We start from the raw sequence: 16,096 nt of genomic DNA, 5'->3' as shown, positions 1-16,096 counted from the left end.
CCAGAGCAGGAACATTGGTGGGTGAGTCCCAGCAGGACAGTCTGCAGGGAATGGCCCAAGCCTGGTTCATGGCAGCCTCTCCTGACTTGTCCCTGTCCTTTTTCCATGAACAGGTGCCCATGTGCAGCCACAGCAAATGTCCAACAGCAGCTCCATCAGCCACTTCCTCCTGCTGGCACTGGCAGACACGCGGCAGCTGCAGCTCCTGCACTTCTGCCTCTTCCTGGGCATCTCCCTGGCTGCCCTCCTGGGCAACGGCCTCATCATCAGCGCCGTAGCCTGCGGCCACCACCTGCACACGCCCATGTTCTTCTTCCTGCTCAACCTGGCCCTCAGCGACCTGGGCTCCATCTGCACCACTGTCCCCACAGCCCTGCACAATTCCCTCTGGGACACCAGGGACATCTCCTACACAGGATGTGCGGCACAGCTTTTTCTGGTTTTCTTCTTTCTTGGATCAGAGTATTTCCTCCTGACCATCATGTGCTACGACCGCTACGTGTCCATCTGCAAACCCCTGCACTACGGGACCCTCCTGGGCAGCAGAGCTTGTGCCCACATGGCAGCAGCTGCCTGGGCCAGTGCCTTTCTCAATGCTCTGCTGCACACAGCCAATACATTTTCCCTGCCCCTGTGCCATGGCAATGCCCTGGGCCAGTTCTTCTGTGAAATCCCCCAGATCCTCAAGATCTCCTGCTCCAAATCTTATCTCAGGGAACTCGGGCTTCTTGCTATTAGTGCCTGTTTGGTATCTGGTTGTTTTGTGTTCATAGTTTTCTCCTATGTGCAGATCTTCAGGGCTGTGCTGAGGATCCCCTCTGAGCAGGGACGGCACAAAGCCTTTTCCACCTGCCTCCCTCACCTGGCCGTGGTCTCCTTGTTCCTCAGCACTATTATGTTTGCTCACCTGAAGCCCCCCTCAATGTCCTCCCCATCCCTGGATCTGGCCCTGTCAGTTCTGTACTCGGTGGTGCCTCCAGCCCTGAACCCCCTCATCTACAGCCTGAGGAACCAGGAGCTCAAGGCTGCAGTGTGGACACTGATGACTGGATGCTTTCAGAAACATTAAACTGCTGGCCAATTTCTCCAAATTACTTCGAATAAAAGTAATATTTGATACTTCTTGTTGGTTTCATCTTGGAAGTCTTTGTTTTACATTTAATGTTGTCCACAAATAAATGCCATTCCTTGTGCCATTTCTCATTTTGTTTCACTCCACCTTTCCTGTACCCACAGACTGTGTCAATGAGGGGCTGCACTCTCGTTGGCTTTAAAGGAACTAAAGGATATCCCAGCAAAGTTTTCTGCAGAGATGCCCTTTTGTTGCCTTCTCTGGAGCTGCAGCAGCAATGTCTGTGTGCAGAGCTGGGGCAGATCAGTGCTGGCACAGCAGCTGTGCCCAGGAGCAGCAGCACTTGGTGCTGCCAGTGCTGCTCCCGTGGCCCTGCCCCGCTGCCCTGGTGGCCCTGGTGTTGCTGCAGGGCCTGAGTGCTCTCGGGGCCAGGCACAGTCCTGGGGGTGGCAGTGCCGGGGCTGCAGCAGGGACAGGCCATGGGCACTGCTGGGGCAGCGCTGACGCCTCAGGCCAGGGCCTGGGGGCTCCAGGCTCCTTGCCCAGGCTCTCTCAAGAACACGGCCAGGCCAATGCTCAGCACAGAAAACCCCCGTGAGCAGCCCCAGGCTGGCCGTGGGCAGGCTGGGGGCAAACAGCACGGCTGGTGCTCTGCAAGGGCCCTGGGGGAGACGGGAAGGAGCAGCAGAGCACGGGCTGATCCATCCCCAGTGCTCTGCACAGCCCAGGGCAGCGTCCCAGAGCATCCTCATGGAGCTGCCAACAATATCCCCCCTCTGCAGCCCTGGCCTCTCCCCCAGCTCACAGAGGTGCCGCATCCTTGCAGGCACAGACACGGCAGCACTGGCTCAGCAGCCCCTGTTTGCATTGCACACAGCAGGCGGGAGCACCCCCATGCTGCTGCTGTGGGGACATGAACCTGGTGGAGCACAAATGCCATCAGCCCCTGGGGCCAGGAAGGGCTGGGGGACGCCAGGGAAACCACTCAGCTTTGTCCTGGCCTCTGCAGTCAGCCAGAAAGTTTGTTCCCATCAGCTGGGAGTTTCCTGTCCCACTGCAGACGCTGCTGCTCAGAGCCAGGGCTGCCTGGCAGCCACCCCCATACTGCCCTGAGCATTTCCTTGGCTTCATCTTTGCTTTCTTTATTCCCCCTGCTACAGATTTCTTCCTGCTGCCCGCCCCTTTTCCCTCTCCTGCAAGCTGCCCATCCCTGTTTGCTCTTTCCTCTCTGGCCTCCAGTTCCCAAATTGGCACCAGAACCTCTCTTAGGGAGCAGGATAATCCTACAAGTGCTTCAGGAATTGCCTACAGGCTCCTGCAGTTCTCCCTGCTGCTCCCTTGCCAGAGGCACCCCAGGCCAGGGGGGCACATCTGGGCTGCTGTGTCTGGCTGTGGGGCTCCCTGTTCTGGGCAGTGAGGAGGAGCTGCAGAGGCTCTGCAGGACTGACAGGATGGGCTTTGGGGCTGTGAGGAGAAGCTGAAGGACCTGGGCTGCTGGAGCTTCTGAAGAGGAGGCCCAGGGCTCCTCCTGCAACTGCTCCAAGGGTGGTTTCAAAGAATCACAGAATCAGCAAGGTTGGAGAAGACCTTGGAGATCATCAAGTCCAACCTGTGCCCTGACACCACTTTGTCTCCCCTGCGCCTCCTCTTCTCCAGGATAAACAACCCCAGCTCCCTCAGCTGCTCCTCACAGGACTTGTGCTCCAGATCCCTCTCCAGCCTTGTTGCCCTTCTCTGGACATGCTCCAGCCCCTCCATGGTCTTCCTAAATTGAGGGGCTCTGAATTGGACACAGCACTTGAGGTGCTGCACAACCAGCACTGAGCACAGTGGAAGAATCACTGCCCTGATCCTGCTGCCCACACAATTCCTGATCCATAGGAGTGCCAGGGGTTGGATGAGGGACTTGGTGGGCAGGGGGTGGGGACAAAGTGTTAATGATTGTCAAACACGAAGGGTCTTGATTGTCATATCTATTCAGAGTGCCTAAGGAGGTGCTGGGGATCAATATCAATTGGACATTGTTGATATCAATCTATAAACAGGAAAAGAAAACCGGACAAAACACTTTGCTCTTAATTGTTTTCAATACAGTATATTCACTTTGAACATACTTCTGAAATCTGTCTCATGAACCACAGAAGAATTAAAAATTTCAATTATTCCCGTGGGCTTTCATTGTTTGGGGCTTTTGAACAAATGTTTATGAGCTTTTGTCACTGAATTCCTGAAGTAAAGACTTCAAGAAAGAAGAGGCCTGTGGAGTAGGAAAATTCATCAGCAGCCTCCAAGTGGCTGAGGATCCATGCCCATCAGAGCAGCAATGAGCAGAAATGGGCACAGCTTTGTGGCTGCCCCAGCTCTGGGATGGGCCCTGGGCCTGGAGCAGGAGCAGCTCTGGAGGGCCCCAAGGCCGGGGCTCTTGTGCTGGCCTGGGCAGATGGGATGGCAGGAGGGGCTGCAGAGCTCTCAGCACCTCAGCCAGAGGGGAGCAGGGCAGCCAGGGAGCTCCTTTGGCCTTGGCCAGGCCCGTTCCCCCATGGTGGGGCTGAGTCCTGGCTGAGCTGCAGCTGCTGCTGTGCCCTTGGCAGGGGCTGAGGGCGTGGGGCAGTGCCCAGAGCAGCCTGGCCTGAGCAGAGCTGTGGGGCCAGAGCCGGCTGGGCTGTGCTGGGGAGAGGCCCTTGGTGCTGCCCAGAGCTCAGGGCAGCTGGCAGAGCTTGCAGGGAGCTGGGCTGGGCTGGGAGAGCCTGGCACAGAAACCATCAGTGTCCATCTCAGCCTGGCTGAGCGGGCAGGAGCAGGAAGATCATCCAAGGTCCACAAGTTCTCTGTGTGGGAGCTGAGTTTTGGCCCCTTGAGCCGTCCCAAGTGCTGGGGCTGCACCTCCAGCTCCAGAGGAGATGTGACAGGTGGGAGCAGAGACAAATAATTCCTGCTGGATTCTTTATTGTGTTTGCCTGTACAGGCGACCTGGATCCATATGTAGATGAGGTGTTTTGTGTCAGATAACACTGTGAGAGTGATAAGAATAATATTTTTTAGCTGAAAATTATATTTCACACATAGTGGACAATGAGAAAAAAATCCACATATGATCACAAGAGCATCTGAGTTTTTCAGAGGATGAGAGACTCATTGATGTTCCAGCAGCCAAACCTGCCCAAATATTTTCAAAGGCTTTCAAAGGCTTCCTTGAGATGAGATGTGACCACCAGAGGCCAAGGCCAGCCAGAGCTCTCTGTTCTGGCAGATTTTGTCTGGGATTACCCACACATATATGGAATTTTTCAGGAGGAGTATCCATTTTGGCTGTGGGCACCTGCAAAGATGGATGGTTCTTTTCCATAGGAAGGAAACCACAGAGCCCTGTGAGGCCCTGCAGTGTCACACTGGTGGTGTCATATTGGATCCTCGGTTCCATGAAGCCCAGATGTGTCACACTTGGCTCTTGTTTCCATGGGGCTCCATAGTGTCACAATGGCCCCTCGGTCCAATGAGGCCTTGCAGTGTCACAATGGTTCAGTGAGGCCTTTAGTGTCACAAGAGTGTCCATGATTCCGTAAGTGTTGGAGCCCTGGATGCTGAGAATTTTAAACTTGCTGTGCTGAAAGGCACAGACTTGCAATAGAGCACTGCATTTGACCTGAGGCTGTGGAGAAGGCTTCCAAAATTGCTTAACCGCACTGGGGTTACGGGTGCGTAGTTGGTTAGAGATGTATACTACCACAGGGTGGAAAACTTAGATTTTGGGGGTTTAGAACATAGTAATAAATATGAAGCAAGATGGAGGTGTTAGGGTGGAGACAGGTTCTTCTTATTTAACTTCTTCTTAGCTTCTTCTTCATGGGTTTGGGTGATATTTTGTGATTGGACCGAAAAGTCCGCACTGCTGGCTTCAGGGATCAGTTATTGGGTTAAAAGGGAAAATAATTTAGGTGTCATTTCTTGGTTGGATAGTTTTAAAAGACCTTGTAACAAGAGCTATTTGGCCATTTTGTGACTTGCTAATGAAAGACTGCAGAACTCACAGTTGTGAGGCTGCAGCACTGATAAGAAACAAGAAGCACCTGAGTCTGAACCTGAAATATGGTCTCAAGTACCTTCAATCCTGACCACGACACAGGTAGAAAAAAAAGCAGAGAACCCACACAGAAGCCCTGGCAGTGTGACAACAGACCATTGGTTTCACTGAGCCCCACAGTGTCACGATTGTCCCCTTGGCTCCATGAGCCTCTGAAGTGCCACAGAGGCCCTTTGGTTTCACAAGGCCTCAAAATGTAGAAATGGTCTCCATGGTTTCATGAGGCCCTGCTGGGTCACAATGGACCTTTGGTCCCAGGATGCCTCAGAGTGACACAATGGTGACACAATGGTTCCATTGGACCCTTCATCCCACGGAGACCCACAGTGTTCACTGTGGTCCCCTTGATTCCATGAGGCCCTGCCACGCTCTAATGGCCCCCTGGTTCCAGTGGGTCCCAAAGTGTCAGAACAGTCTCCATTGTTCCATGAGGCCCCAGAAAGTCACTGTGGTCCCCTTGGTGCCACAGGGCCCCACAGTGTAACAATGGACTCTTGGCTCCATGAGGTGCCACGCTGTGTCACAATGGCTCATGGTTCCATGAGACCGCACAGTTTAACAATGGTCCCTTGGTTCCATGAGGCCTTGCTGTGTCACAATCGACTTGGGGTTCCATGAGCTTTCCTACTGCCAAAAACAGTCTCCCTGGTTCCACAGTGTCACCATGGTCCCTTTGTTCCATGAGGTTCCATAGCAGAACCTTGGTTCCATGGCCACCTTGGTTCTGTGTGACCTTGCAGTGTCACAATGGAGCTGTGGTTCCACGAGGCCTTGCTGTGTCACAATGGCCCCTTGGTTCCAAGAGGTTTCTCAGGGTCACAATGGTCTCCTTGGATCCGTGGTGTCAAAATGGGCCATTGGTTCAATGTGGCCCCAGTGTGCCAAAATGGATTTGGGATCCATGGGGTTCCGCTGTGTCACCATGGACCCTTTGTTCCATGAGTTTGGACAGAGTCACAGGTAACTCCTGGGTTCTGTGAGGCCCCATGGTCACCAAATCTCTGAAATATCAGAACAAGACTCCTTAACACTAAATTGCTATTTAAGAGGGGATCATTTATTCAGGCCTGAGGTCTAGTGAGGGATAACTCCTAACCTTATGTGGACATGTAACTCTACCAGTGTGTTGCTTATACACAGTCGCTAAATGTGAATTACAATTTACCCATTTCCATAAAACACACCTCAAGTTCCCAGGTTCAGTCCTTGCTTTTTCTATCACTGCATTCTGGAGCCAGATGTCTTCTACACTTCCAACCGTCCTTGCTGAAAAAGCAGCTCCTGCACACCTTGTTCCTGTGTTAAAAGTTCACAGGCACAGTAAAAACTGAATTAACCCTTTTGGTATCAAGGCCAAGGCTTTGTGTGGCCAGGCAGGGGCAGCAGGAGGCAGAGCTGCCAGCAAAGGAAGGGCCAGCGAGGTGGGGCAGCCGGGGATGACAACAGCCTGCAGGGACAGAGGCGCAGGGCAGGGACACCGTGGGACAGCCTGGGCTGCAGAGGGCACAGGGATGTGCAGCAGCTGCAAGGCCCTGACAGAGCCAACCTGTGCCGCACTTTGGCCGTGGCTGCTGGCCCTGGGCCTGAGGCCACGAGGGGACAAGTGACCCTTGCAGCCCTGGGGCCTCAGTGCCTCCTTGTCCCTGCTCAGCAGCCTGGCAGGGGCCGCCCCATGGTCCTGCCCTTGGCACTGCACATCCCCACATCCCAGTGCCCATCCCGGGAAGAGCCCTGAGCAATGAGGGAGGGACAGGATCTGCCTTGCCAGGGGCTGGGGCTCAGGCCTGGGCCCTTTGCATTCCTGAAACATATCCAGGTTTGCTCAGCACCAGAGACACCTTTCCCTTGCTTGTCCTCATCTGTCATCAGTGCCTCCAGTGTTCTGCTGTATCTGGAACCTGGGGACACTTTCTCAGACATGTCCCTGACAGGGATCTCTTTAAAGTACAAGAACCTTCAGTGTTTCAATGTAACTGAGATCATGGGGGTTTTGTGACATCACTGAGGGGGTTGTGACATCACAGAGCTGGCTGTGATGTCCCAGAGTATGGTGTGAGGCCATAGAGCAGACTCTGCCATCATAGAGGGTGGCTCTGTAGCGTCAGAGAGTGTTGTAACATCATAGAGCAGGCTGTGACATCACAGAACAGACTGTGACTTCACAGGATGACTTTGTGACATCACAGTCTTCTGTGACATCACAGCACTGCTGTATGGCTTTTTGGGGTGATATCACAGAGTTGGATCTGGGACATCACAGGCGGTGTTTGTCCTCACACGAGGCTGTGTGACATCACAAGGGCTGTGTGACATCACAAGGGCTGTGTGACATCACAAGGGCTGTGTGATATCACAGAGAGCTGTGTGGCATCACAATGGCTTTGTGACATCACAGGAGTTTGTGTGACATCACATTGATGGCTGTGTGACATCACAGGTGTCTGTGTGACATCTCAGGGGCTGTGTGATATCACTGAGGCAATGTGACATCACTCAGAGTGTGTGACATCACAGCTGACTGTGTGACATCATAGGGGCTGTGTGAGGTCACTGGGGAGGTCACTCTGCCCCAGGCCCCCCTCCCAGTTTCCCCCTGAGAAGTCCAACACTGCTCGTGCACAGTGGGGTCCCCTGTCCCCCCGGGTCCCCCCGCCCCCAGCGCCACAGCCTCCCCCAGAGGATGTTCCATGAGATCGTCCCCAGAGCCTGACATGGGGACGGGGGCCGGGGATGTGGGGAGTGGGACAGGGGGACAGGGACCCCCTGGCAGTGTCCCCGTGTCCCCCAGGGCCAACGAGGGCTTGAGAGCGCTGAAAAATCCCCAGCAAGGGATCAGCAAAAGCCAGATTTAATATTAAGTGACGGCACCACAAAGTTCCTTGGCAAGAGTCACTCTGCTCCTGACTGGACACTTCAGGCACACCAAGTAAACAAAGCAGCAACAAAACCAAACAAAATCCAGGCAATCAAACCAGAAATGAACCGAGAACTGTCCCTGTGTGTGTGACACAAGGACAGTGAGGGCAAGGATAAAAGGAATACAGCCTAAAAGCTTAACAGAGCTCAAACTTAACAGGTCTTAACTTATACCTTAACCTTAAGTGATACCTTAAATGTCGCAATTTAGATAAAGAAGAGAGCTTAGCAGTATTTAACCTATTACCCATGACTTTGCAATTTAACAGAGGAATAACGTTTAACAGGAATAACATTTAACAGCTTATAACTTACATTAAACATGACAACTTAGCAAAATAACAACTCTTAGCAGCATTTAGCTTAGCTTAGGCCTTGTGATTTAACCTTACTTACAGGCCTGACTGGCTCAGCTGTCCAAGGCACTCAGACCCCTCAGAGAGCAGCATTTCTGCCACATTTCCCCAACACAGGCACACCTGTGTGCACACAGACACAGAGAGTCCGTGCAGGGCACCTGTGAGAAATTCCCCTGAGGGCAGGGAAATGCTCCCTGTGGATGCTTTGGCATCTCCCCAGCGGGGAAGGGTTGAGCCTGGAGGAGTGGGGGGATCGTCCCAGGCTCCCTCGTTGTTCGGGATCCCCCAAGTGCAGCAAACGGGAGAGTTCCCGGCTCGGAGAGGCCCCACTCAGAGGGAGTCACTGGCCCAGGAGAGCTCCAAGGGCTCCTTTTGGAGCGCTGTTTGTAGGGCCCCAAGAGAGGGGCTTCAGTCCCAGCCATGTTTCACCCTGGCCGCACTTGGCATTGTTATGTGTAGTAGATATAATTTGTGCCATTTCTAGTATGATATATGTGATATTGAATATTTGTTGGAGTATGCACATTTGTATTAGGAGTCTCCCCCCGACCCTCGCAGGCGAAACCTGGTGTATGTTGAAACCCGATTAACTAGTAAAAGGATGTGACTGGGCCAGGAGTTGGGCCATGTCTGGAGAGATATGGGGACACCCAGGCGCTAATCATAGCATGAACGACCTGAGATGGATGTCATGGAAATCCTTGGGCAGATACATGTGAATGCAGGAAATTTCATCAAGAGATTCAACAACTCCAGACACTGAATTGTTCCTCCTCATCACCAAAAAAAAAAGAAAATCTCATTAGCCTATGGACTCTGAATGGAAGAAAAGACTGACTTGTGAAATCTTGGCCTCAGGTAAAATTTTTCCTATAAAAACCGCTGGTGCCAGGATGGAGGTGTGTGGGCATAGAGGAAAACCTCTGCTGAGGCTGACTTCCTTGTTGCACACTCAGTGCTGACCCCAGGCTCGGCACAGTTTTTTCCTGGTGGCTGGCTAGATAGAATTTGATTGCAAAATAAATATTTTATTTTTTCATTTTAATTTGGCTGGACAAACTTTGATTTATAACAGCATCAACAACTTTCTTTGGCAGGCTGAGAACAGGAATGTTGTGCCACTGAGGGAACACAAACAGTTCCCAGGGCTGCTCCTAAAGCAGCCAGGAGCTGGCTGGGCAGCAGCAGTGCCTGGAGCAGACAGGGTTTGTGATGAGCTCCAGAGGAGCTGAGCCCAGGGGCTGCTGGCCAAGGCCGAGGCCCAGCGAGCGTTTCTCAGCTGGCAGGGCGGCCTGAGAATGGGAGGGGGGAATGCACCAGCACAGGAATAACGGAACCAAGGGACCATTGTGACACTGTGGGCCTGTGAGACCAAGAGACCATTGTGACACTGTGGGCCCTGTGAGACCAAGGGACCATTGTGACACTGTGGGGCCTGTGAGACCAAGGGACCATTGTGACACTGTGGGGCACCATGGAATGTAGGGATCATTGTGACACTAAGAGCCCCATCACACCAAGGGTCCATTGTGACACAACGGGGCCTCATGGAACTGTGGAGACCATTATGACACTTCGATGTGTCATGGGACCAAGGGGCCACTGTGACACTGCGATACCCCAGGGAGCCAAAGGGCCATTGTGAAATTGCAAGGCCTCATGGAGTCATGGAGACACCATGAAGAGACTTCACAGCCTCATGGAACCAAGGGGCCATTGTGAGACTGTGGGGCACCATGGAACCATGGAGACCTTTGTGACACTGAGGGGACTCATGGAATTGTGGAAAAGATTGGGACACTATGAAGCCCCACGGAATAAGCAAAGCATTGTAACACTGTGATGTGGCTGCAACTCTCTGGTCACAGAGCTGCAGGCACAACTTTCCCAGGCATCATCCTGGGAAAGGCTGGGAGAAGCTCAGAGAAAAGAATGAGAAACTATTATTTTCTTCACTTGCTGCACCTGCTGTTGCGAACATGTGGAATGTGTTATGGAGATTTGTTTACCAAAAGGTGATTTCTTAATTGGCCAATGGTGGCGGTGTTTGGATTCAAGGACCAATCTGGTCTGACGGTATTGGGCTGTCTGTAAGGATGATGACTTCTTCTTAATTAATATAGTATAGTATAGTATAGTATAGTATAGTATAGTATAGTATAGTATAGTATAGTATAGTATAGTATAGTATAGTATAGTATAGTATAGTACCCCATAGCATAGCATAGCATAGTATAGTATAGTATATTAAAGCAATTGATCAGCCTTCTGGGATCATGGAGTCAATGCTAATTATCACAACGATGGGGATGCCATGCTATGATACTGTGAGGCCTTATGGCACCAGTTAGACCATTGTGGCTCTGGGGCTCCCCTCAGAACCAAGAGGATCATTGTGATTCTGTGGGGCCTTGTGAGACCAAGAGGCCTTTGTGACACTGCAGGGCTGCATGGAACCAAAGCTCCATTGTCACACTGTGGGGCCTTGTGTCATCAGTGGTCCATGGTGACACTGTGGAGCCAAAGGAGACCATTGTGACACCGCAAACCCCCAGGATCCAAGGGTCCATTGTGACATTGTGGGCCTCATGGAACAGAGGAATCATGTGTCATTGTGGGGCCTGGGGAACCACGGAGACCATTTGGACACTGCAGGAGCCCATGGAACCAAGGGAATATGGAACAGGTCTGGCTCTTTTGGCCTCCCAGGGGCTGCCTGACAGCTGACTTTGGTATTTTGAGGGTCTCTTTTCATCTACTGTTGGAGCACAGGGGCTCTGGGCTTTCCTTCCAATGGAAAAGAACTGCACTTCTCCTCCAGACAACCATGGCCAGAATTGGGATTTCACCTCCAAATATTCTTATATCCAGGGATTGTTCCCATGGGAATATTGCCAGGAAAAATCTGTCTGGCAGTCGTTTCTAAGGGTCACTTCTTATCTGTCCCCAAAACACTGGGGAAGGCTCCATGCTTTCCCTCCTATGGGAAAGAGCTGTCCTGATTCTCAAGGTGCCCATGGCGGAAATTGTGTTTCCAACTCCAGAATTCCCAATATCCAAAGATTGTTCCCAGACAAAATCTGCCATTACTGACAAGTCTAGCTGGCCTTGGCCTAGTGAGACTCTCACCTGCCTTCTAAACACTGGGGTTCTGTGCTTTCCTTCCTATGGAAAAGAACTGTCCTTCTCCTGAAGGTGCCCATGGCCAGAATTGGGATTTCACCTCCAACATTGCCTACTGTGATAGACTGGAGGAGATTGTTGGCTGGAAACATTTCATGTGTGGGGGAGGAAAGGGCAGGTCCAGCCTTGCCCTGCTCTGGAACCCCAGCACTGCCCTGCCCTGGAACCCCAATCCCCCCAGAGCCTCTATCCCAGCCCAGCAGTGTCTGCCAGGCCCTGGCACAGGACAAGCAATGATCCACAGCCACCTCTGGAGCCCCCAGCCCAGCTCCTGAGTGACCAAATGACCCCAAGTCCCACCTGGGGAAGGGCCCAGGAAGACCAAGAGGTATTTAAGGCTGACCACAAGGCAAGCACACATCTTGGCTCTACCTCCTCTTGGAATTTCTATCTGAACACCACTAAACCAGGAGTTAGTAGCTGGGTGTGTGCTTCTCTGTATCTATTCTGTCTTTCTCTCTTTCTGTGTCTTCATCTTCAAATTCCTTCCTCTTGCACATCTTGATTAATTTAATAATAGAACAGGCTTAGAGTTGGTGAAGCTGAATAGGCCAAGTCAATGCTTTAAGAAGTGTTTTTTGTTCACTGAATGTTGTATTAAATATTTTGCCAAAGTTTCTATGTTTTCAAAATTCCCAGTAAAAAGGCTGTTTTGTTGTTTTGAGCTCCTGAGAATCTCTTGATGGTATTTCTCCAATTCATCAAACTCAGAGGACACAAATAATTGTAATTCCTTTTAAATGTCTCCTTTAGAAGTTTTTTTTTTAGTGGAGGCAGGTCAGGGCTTGTCTGTCCTGCTTGGCACAGCCCAGGCAGGGCTTTCACAGCCCCATCCCACACTCCATTTCCCAGCTGGAGCCGCTGGTGCCTCTGAGTTCTGCTGTCCCAGCCCCAGGGACGCTCTCCTTGTCTGCCCATTCCCCCAGGGTCTCTGGGCAGGGATGGCCTCAGTGGGGGCTGCTGACATCCTCAGCCACTTGGAGGCTGCTGCTGAATTTTACTGCTCCAGAGGCTTCTTCAGCCTTCAGATCTTTAGTGCAGGAATTCAGTGCTGCAGGGCTCATTAACATTCAGAACACCTTAACAAGCCAAGCCCTGGGAATCATTTAAGTTTTCAAATCCCATGTGGTTGATTACACTATATTTAAAAGGACAGTGAGAAAAGATTTCTTCAGGTCCTGTTTAGTTTTTTTTACTCCTAATAAATTGATGTGTGAAATCTCCAGTTGACACTGAATCCAAGTACCTCCTCATGCAGTTTGCATAGATATGAAAATCAAGACCCTTTATGGCTGACAATCCATCAGACTCTGTCCCTGCCCCCACCCCACCATTTCCCCCATCCAAGCCCTGGCACTCAGAGCAGCCTTGTGCAAATCTGAGCTCCCTCCAGCCCAGGCTGCACCTGCAGGTTTCAGCTCCTTGGCTCCAACTCCCACCTGCTTTCCTTGGAGAAGGAGCTGCCCGAGACACAGAGGGAAGTTCACTTATTGCCAGCCAACAAAGCCAAGGGAAGGCACAGCTCCATCAAATGCAAAAGTCATTCTTCTGCTGGATATTAAATCCATTTTGCACAGCAGACAGCCTCAGAGCAATAGAAAACACCTTCTGTGCCCAGCACAGATCCCAAGGTCCCCCAAAACCTTCCCTGCCTCAATTCTGCCCAGATTTGCTCTTTGCACTCACCAGTCACAGGCTGAAGGCAGGAGCTGCCTCCATGCCCAGAGGGAGGAAAAGAGGGAAAGTGGATGAAGAGCTCTCCTGTGCAGAGCCAAGGTCCAAGTGCCCCTGCAGTGGGAACCACAACTCATCAGGTTTGTGTCCTTTGGGCTCAGGACTGGTGACCCTCAGAGGCACAGAAAGGTTTCTTGCCAACAAACACAAGTTGAACATTTGAACAGTTTAAAAACAATCACAGCTCTTCCCTCAACTCTCTGTGATGTCCCAGCAGCATCTGACATGTCCCCCATGCCCAAGGGATTTCTGCACAGGAACAGCTTTGGACAAAGACATAAAAGGTAACTCTGGGATAGATATAAATGTAAGTAAGGTGTTGATTAATTACATATGTATTTCAACTTCTGAAAGATTGGGCTACTACATAAAGCTCAAAGCATGTTTTAGACAGAGACATAAGAAAGTGAAATTCTGGGATGTAAATATTAGTAAGGTGTTGACTAATGTGATATTTATTTGAACTTTGGAAAGATTGGACAACTTCCTTAAGCTAAAAGCATGAAACCAATCAGTTGAGAGTCACTTGAGTGACCAGACAGCACCTAGAGGAGGAAATCTGGGAGCAACAGGAAGGACATTGATCCAGCTGGTCTAGTGAACAGATGTCTTTAGACATGGCCATTTTAACAGGAGAGCTGGAAACACCTGAAGGAAGAGGGAGAGGAAATAATAAACAGGATATTGGTGACACAAGTAGAAGGCAAGGTCAGTATTTCTCCTCCTGCCTCCAAGAAATTTCTGTTCCTGGAGGGAAAATTTTGCCATTTCTTCAAAGTACTCAAGTGACCGAGATAATAAAAATGTCCTTGTATAATATGAAATGCACAAATATTAACACCTGTGCCCCTTTCCAGGCTGACATCAGCTGTGTGCCCATGAACAGGCAGTACCACTTGTGCCCTGAGGTGCCGAGCTGGGGTTGGATCTCTCAGAGGAGCTGAGGGAGAGCAGAGCACCTTGCAAGCTGCAGGTCCCTGCCAGCCCCGCAGGGCTCCTGTGCCATCAACATCTGCTCTGCTCCAGTCTGAAACAGGGCCCAGCACGGTGCCGGGGCCATCAGAGAGCTGAGGTGTGTGCTGGAATTCCATGCCCTCCCCATGGCACAGCAGCCCTGCATTTCCCTGCTCCAGCCTTGGTCTCCAGCACAGCCATGGAGGCTCTTTGGGCTCCTGAGTGTTCCTGCAGCCCCCAAGGGCAGCTGAGCTCTGCCTTTGGCACAGGCAGCCCTGGCCAGCACAGGCCATGCTCGGCAATTCCTTGTCTGTGCCCGGCCTTGCTGCCAGCCCCGGCAGCGGCTGCGTGGCCCCTTTGTGGCCCTGTGCTGGCCCAGCCATGGTGCCACAGCCCCTGTGCAGCCCAGCCCAGGACAGGAGCATTGCGGCTGGGAACGGCCCCTGTGCCGTGGGGCCCTGGGCAGCCTTGGGGCTCTGTGCCCCATGGCCTCCCTGCTGGGCAGCCTCTGCCAGCTCCTGCAGAGCCCGTGGCACCTGTGGGGCTGCACAGACAGCCCTGCCCCGGGCTCTGCTGGTGTCTGGGCCAGCAGAGAGGCCGGCCAGGGCTGGCCATGGCCGGGAACAGGCCCTGAGCCCCGCAGGAGGATGGAGCTGGGCCACAGACAAACTCAGCCCAGGGCAGAGCTGGGCTCAGCAGCCAGGGCTGCCAAGGGCTGGCACAGACAGAGGCTGGCGCTGACAATTGTCCTGGGCCCCCTCCCTGCTCTGTCCATGCCCCAAGGGCACAGAGCAGCCTCCTCTCTCGGGCTCTTGCCTGTTTTCAATGCCTTGCCCAGGCGCTGGCCCTGCCCCACAAGGCCTGGGCTGAGTCCTGCCCCTGCCCGCTCAGCCAGGCTGAGATGGACACTGATGGTTTCTGTGCCAGGCTCTCCCAGCCCAGCCCAGCTCCCTGCAAGCTCTGCCAGCTGCCCTGAGCTCTGGGCAGCACCAAGGGCCTCTCCCCAGCACAGCCCAGCCGGCTCTGGCCCCACAGCTCTGCTCAGGCCCGGCTGCTCTGGGCACTGCCCCACGGCCTCAGCCCCTGCCAAGGGCACAGCAGCAGCTGCAGCTCAGCCAGGACTCAGCCCCAGATGCTCTGATGGGGATGGATCCTCAGCCACTTGGGGGTTGCTGATGAATTTTGCTACTCCAGAGACCTCTTCTTTCTTGAGCTCTTCAGTTCAGGAATTCTGTGAGAAAAACTAACACTTGTTCAAAATGCCTCAACAAGAAAAGCTCCTGGGAATAACCGAAACTTTCAATTCTTCTGTGGTTAATTAGATAGATTTCAGAAGTGTATTCAAAGTGAATATATGATATTGAAAACAATGCAGAGAGAACTGTTTTATCCAGTGTTCTTTCCCTGTGTATAGATGGAGATCAGCAATGTCCCAATTGATACTGAACCCCTGCACCTCCTGATGTAGTCTGAATAGATATGAAAATCAAGACCCTTCATGGCTGACAATCCTTCACACTTTGTCCCCATCCCCTCCCCACCATTTCCCTCATCCAACCCCTGGCACTCCTATGGATGAGGAATGGTGTGGCCAGCAGGATCAGGGCAGTGATTCTTCCCCTGTGCTCAGCACTGGTTGGGCAGCACCTCAAGTGCTGTGTCCAGTTCTGGGCCCCCCAATTTAGGAAGGACATGGAGGGGCTGGAGCATGTCCAGAGAAGGGCAACAAGGCTGGTGAGGGGTCTGGAGTACAAGTCCTGTGAGAAATGGCTGAGGGAGCTGGGGCTGTTTTTCCTG

The 16,096-nt window shown here is 52.3% G+C and overlaps 2 protein-coding genes across 2 annotated transcripts in view; one reads left to right on the top strand and one right to left on the bottom strand.

Moving 5' to 3' along the window:
- The window catches only part of LOC121468955 (uncharacterized), a 2,238,800-nt gene that overhangs the window by 2,002,099 nt on the left and 220,605 nt on the right, over positions 1 to 16,096 (bottom strand). The window lies entirely within an intron of this gene.
- On the top strand, positions 84 to 1,069 carry LOC140681333 (olfactory receptor 14C36-like). The gene has a single exon (XM_072920991.1). The coding sequence runs from the start codon at positions 137 to 139 to the stop codon at positions 1,067 to 1,069; it is 933 nt and encodes a 310-aa protein (XP_072777092.1). The 5' UTR covers positions 84 to 136.

The sequence above is a fragment of the Taeniopygia guttata genome, chromosome 34, assembly GCF_048771995.1.
Source record: "Taeniopygia guttata chromosome 34, bTaeGut7.mat, whole genome shotgun sequence".
NCBI lineage: Eukaryota > Metazoa > Chordata > Aves > Passeriformes > Estrildidae > Taeniopygia > Taeniopygia guttata.
This window is presented reverse-complemented; position numbering and strand designations above follow the sequence as displayed.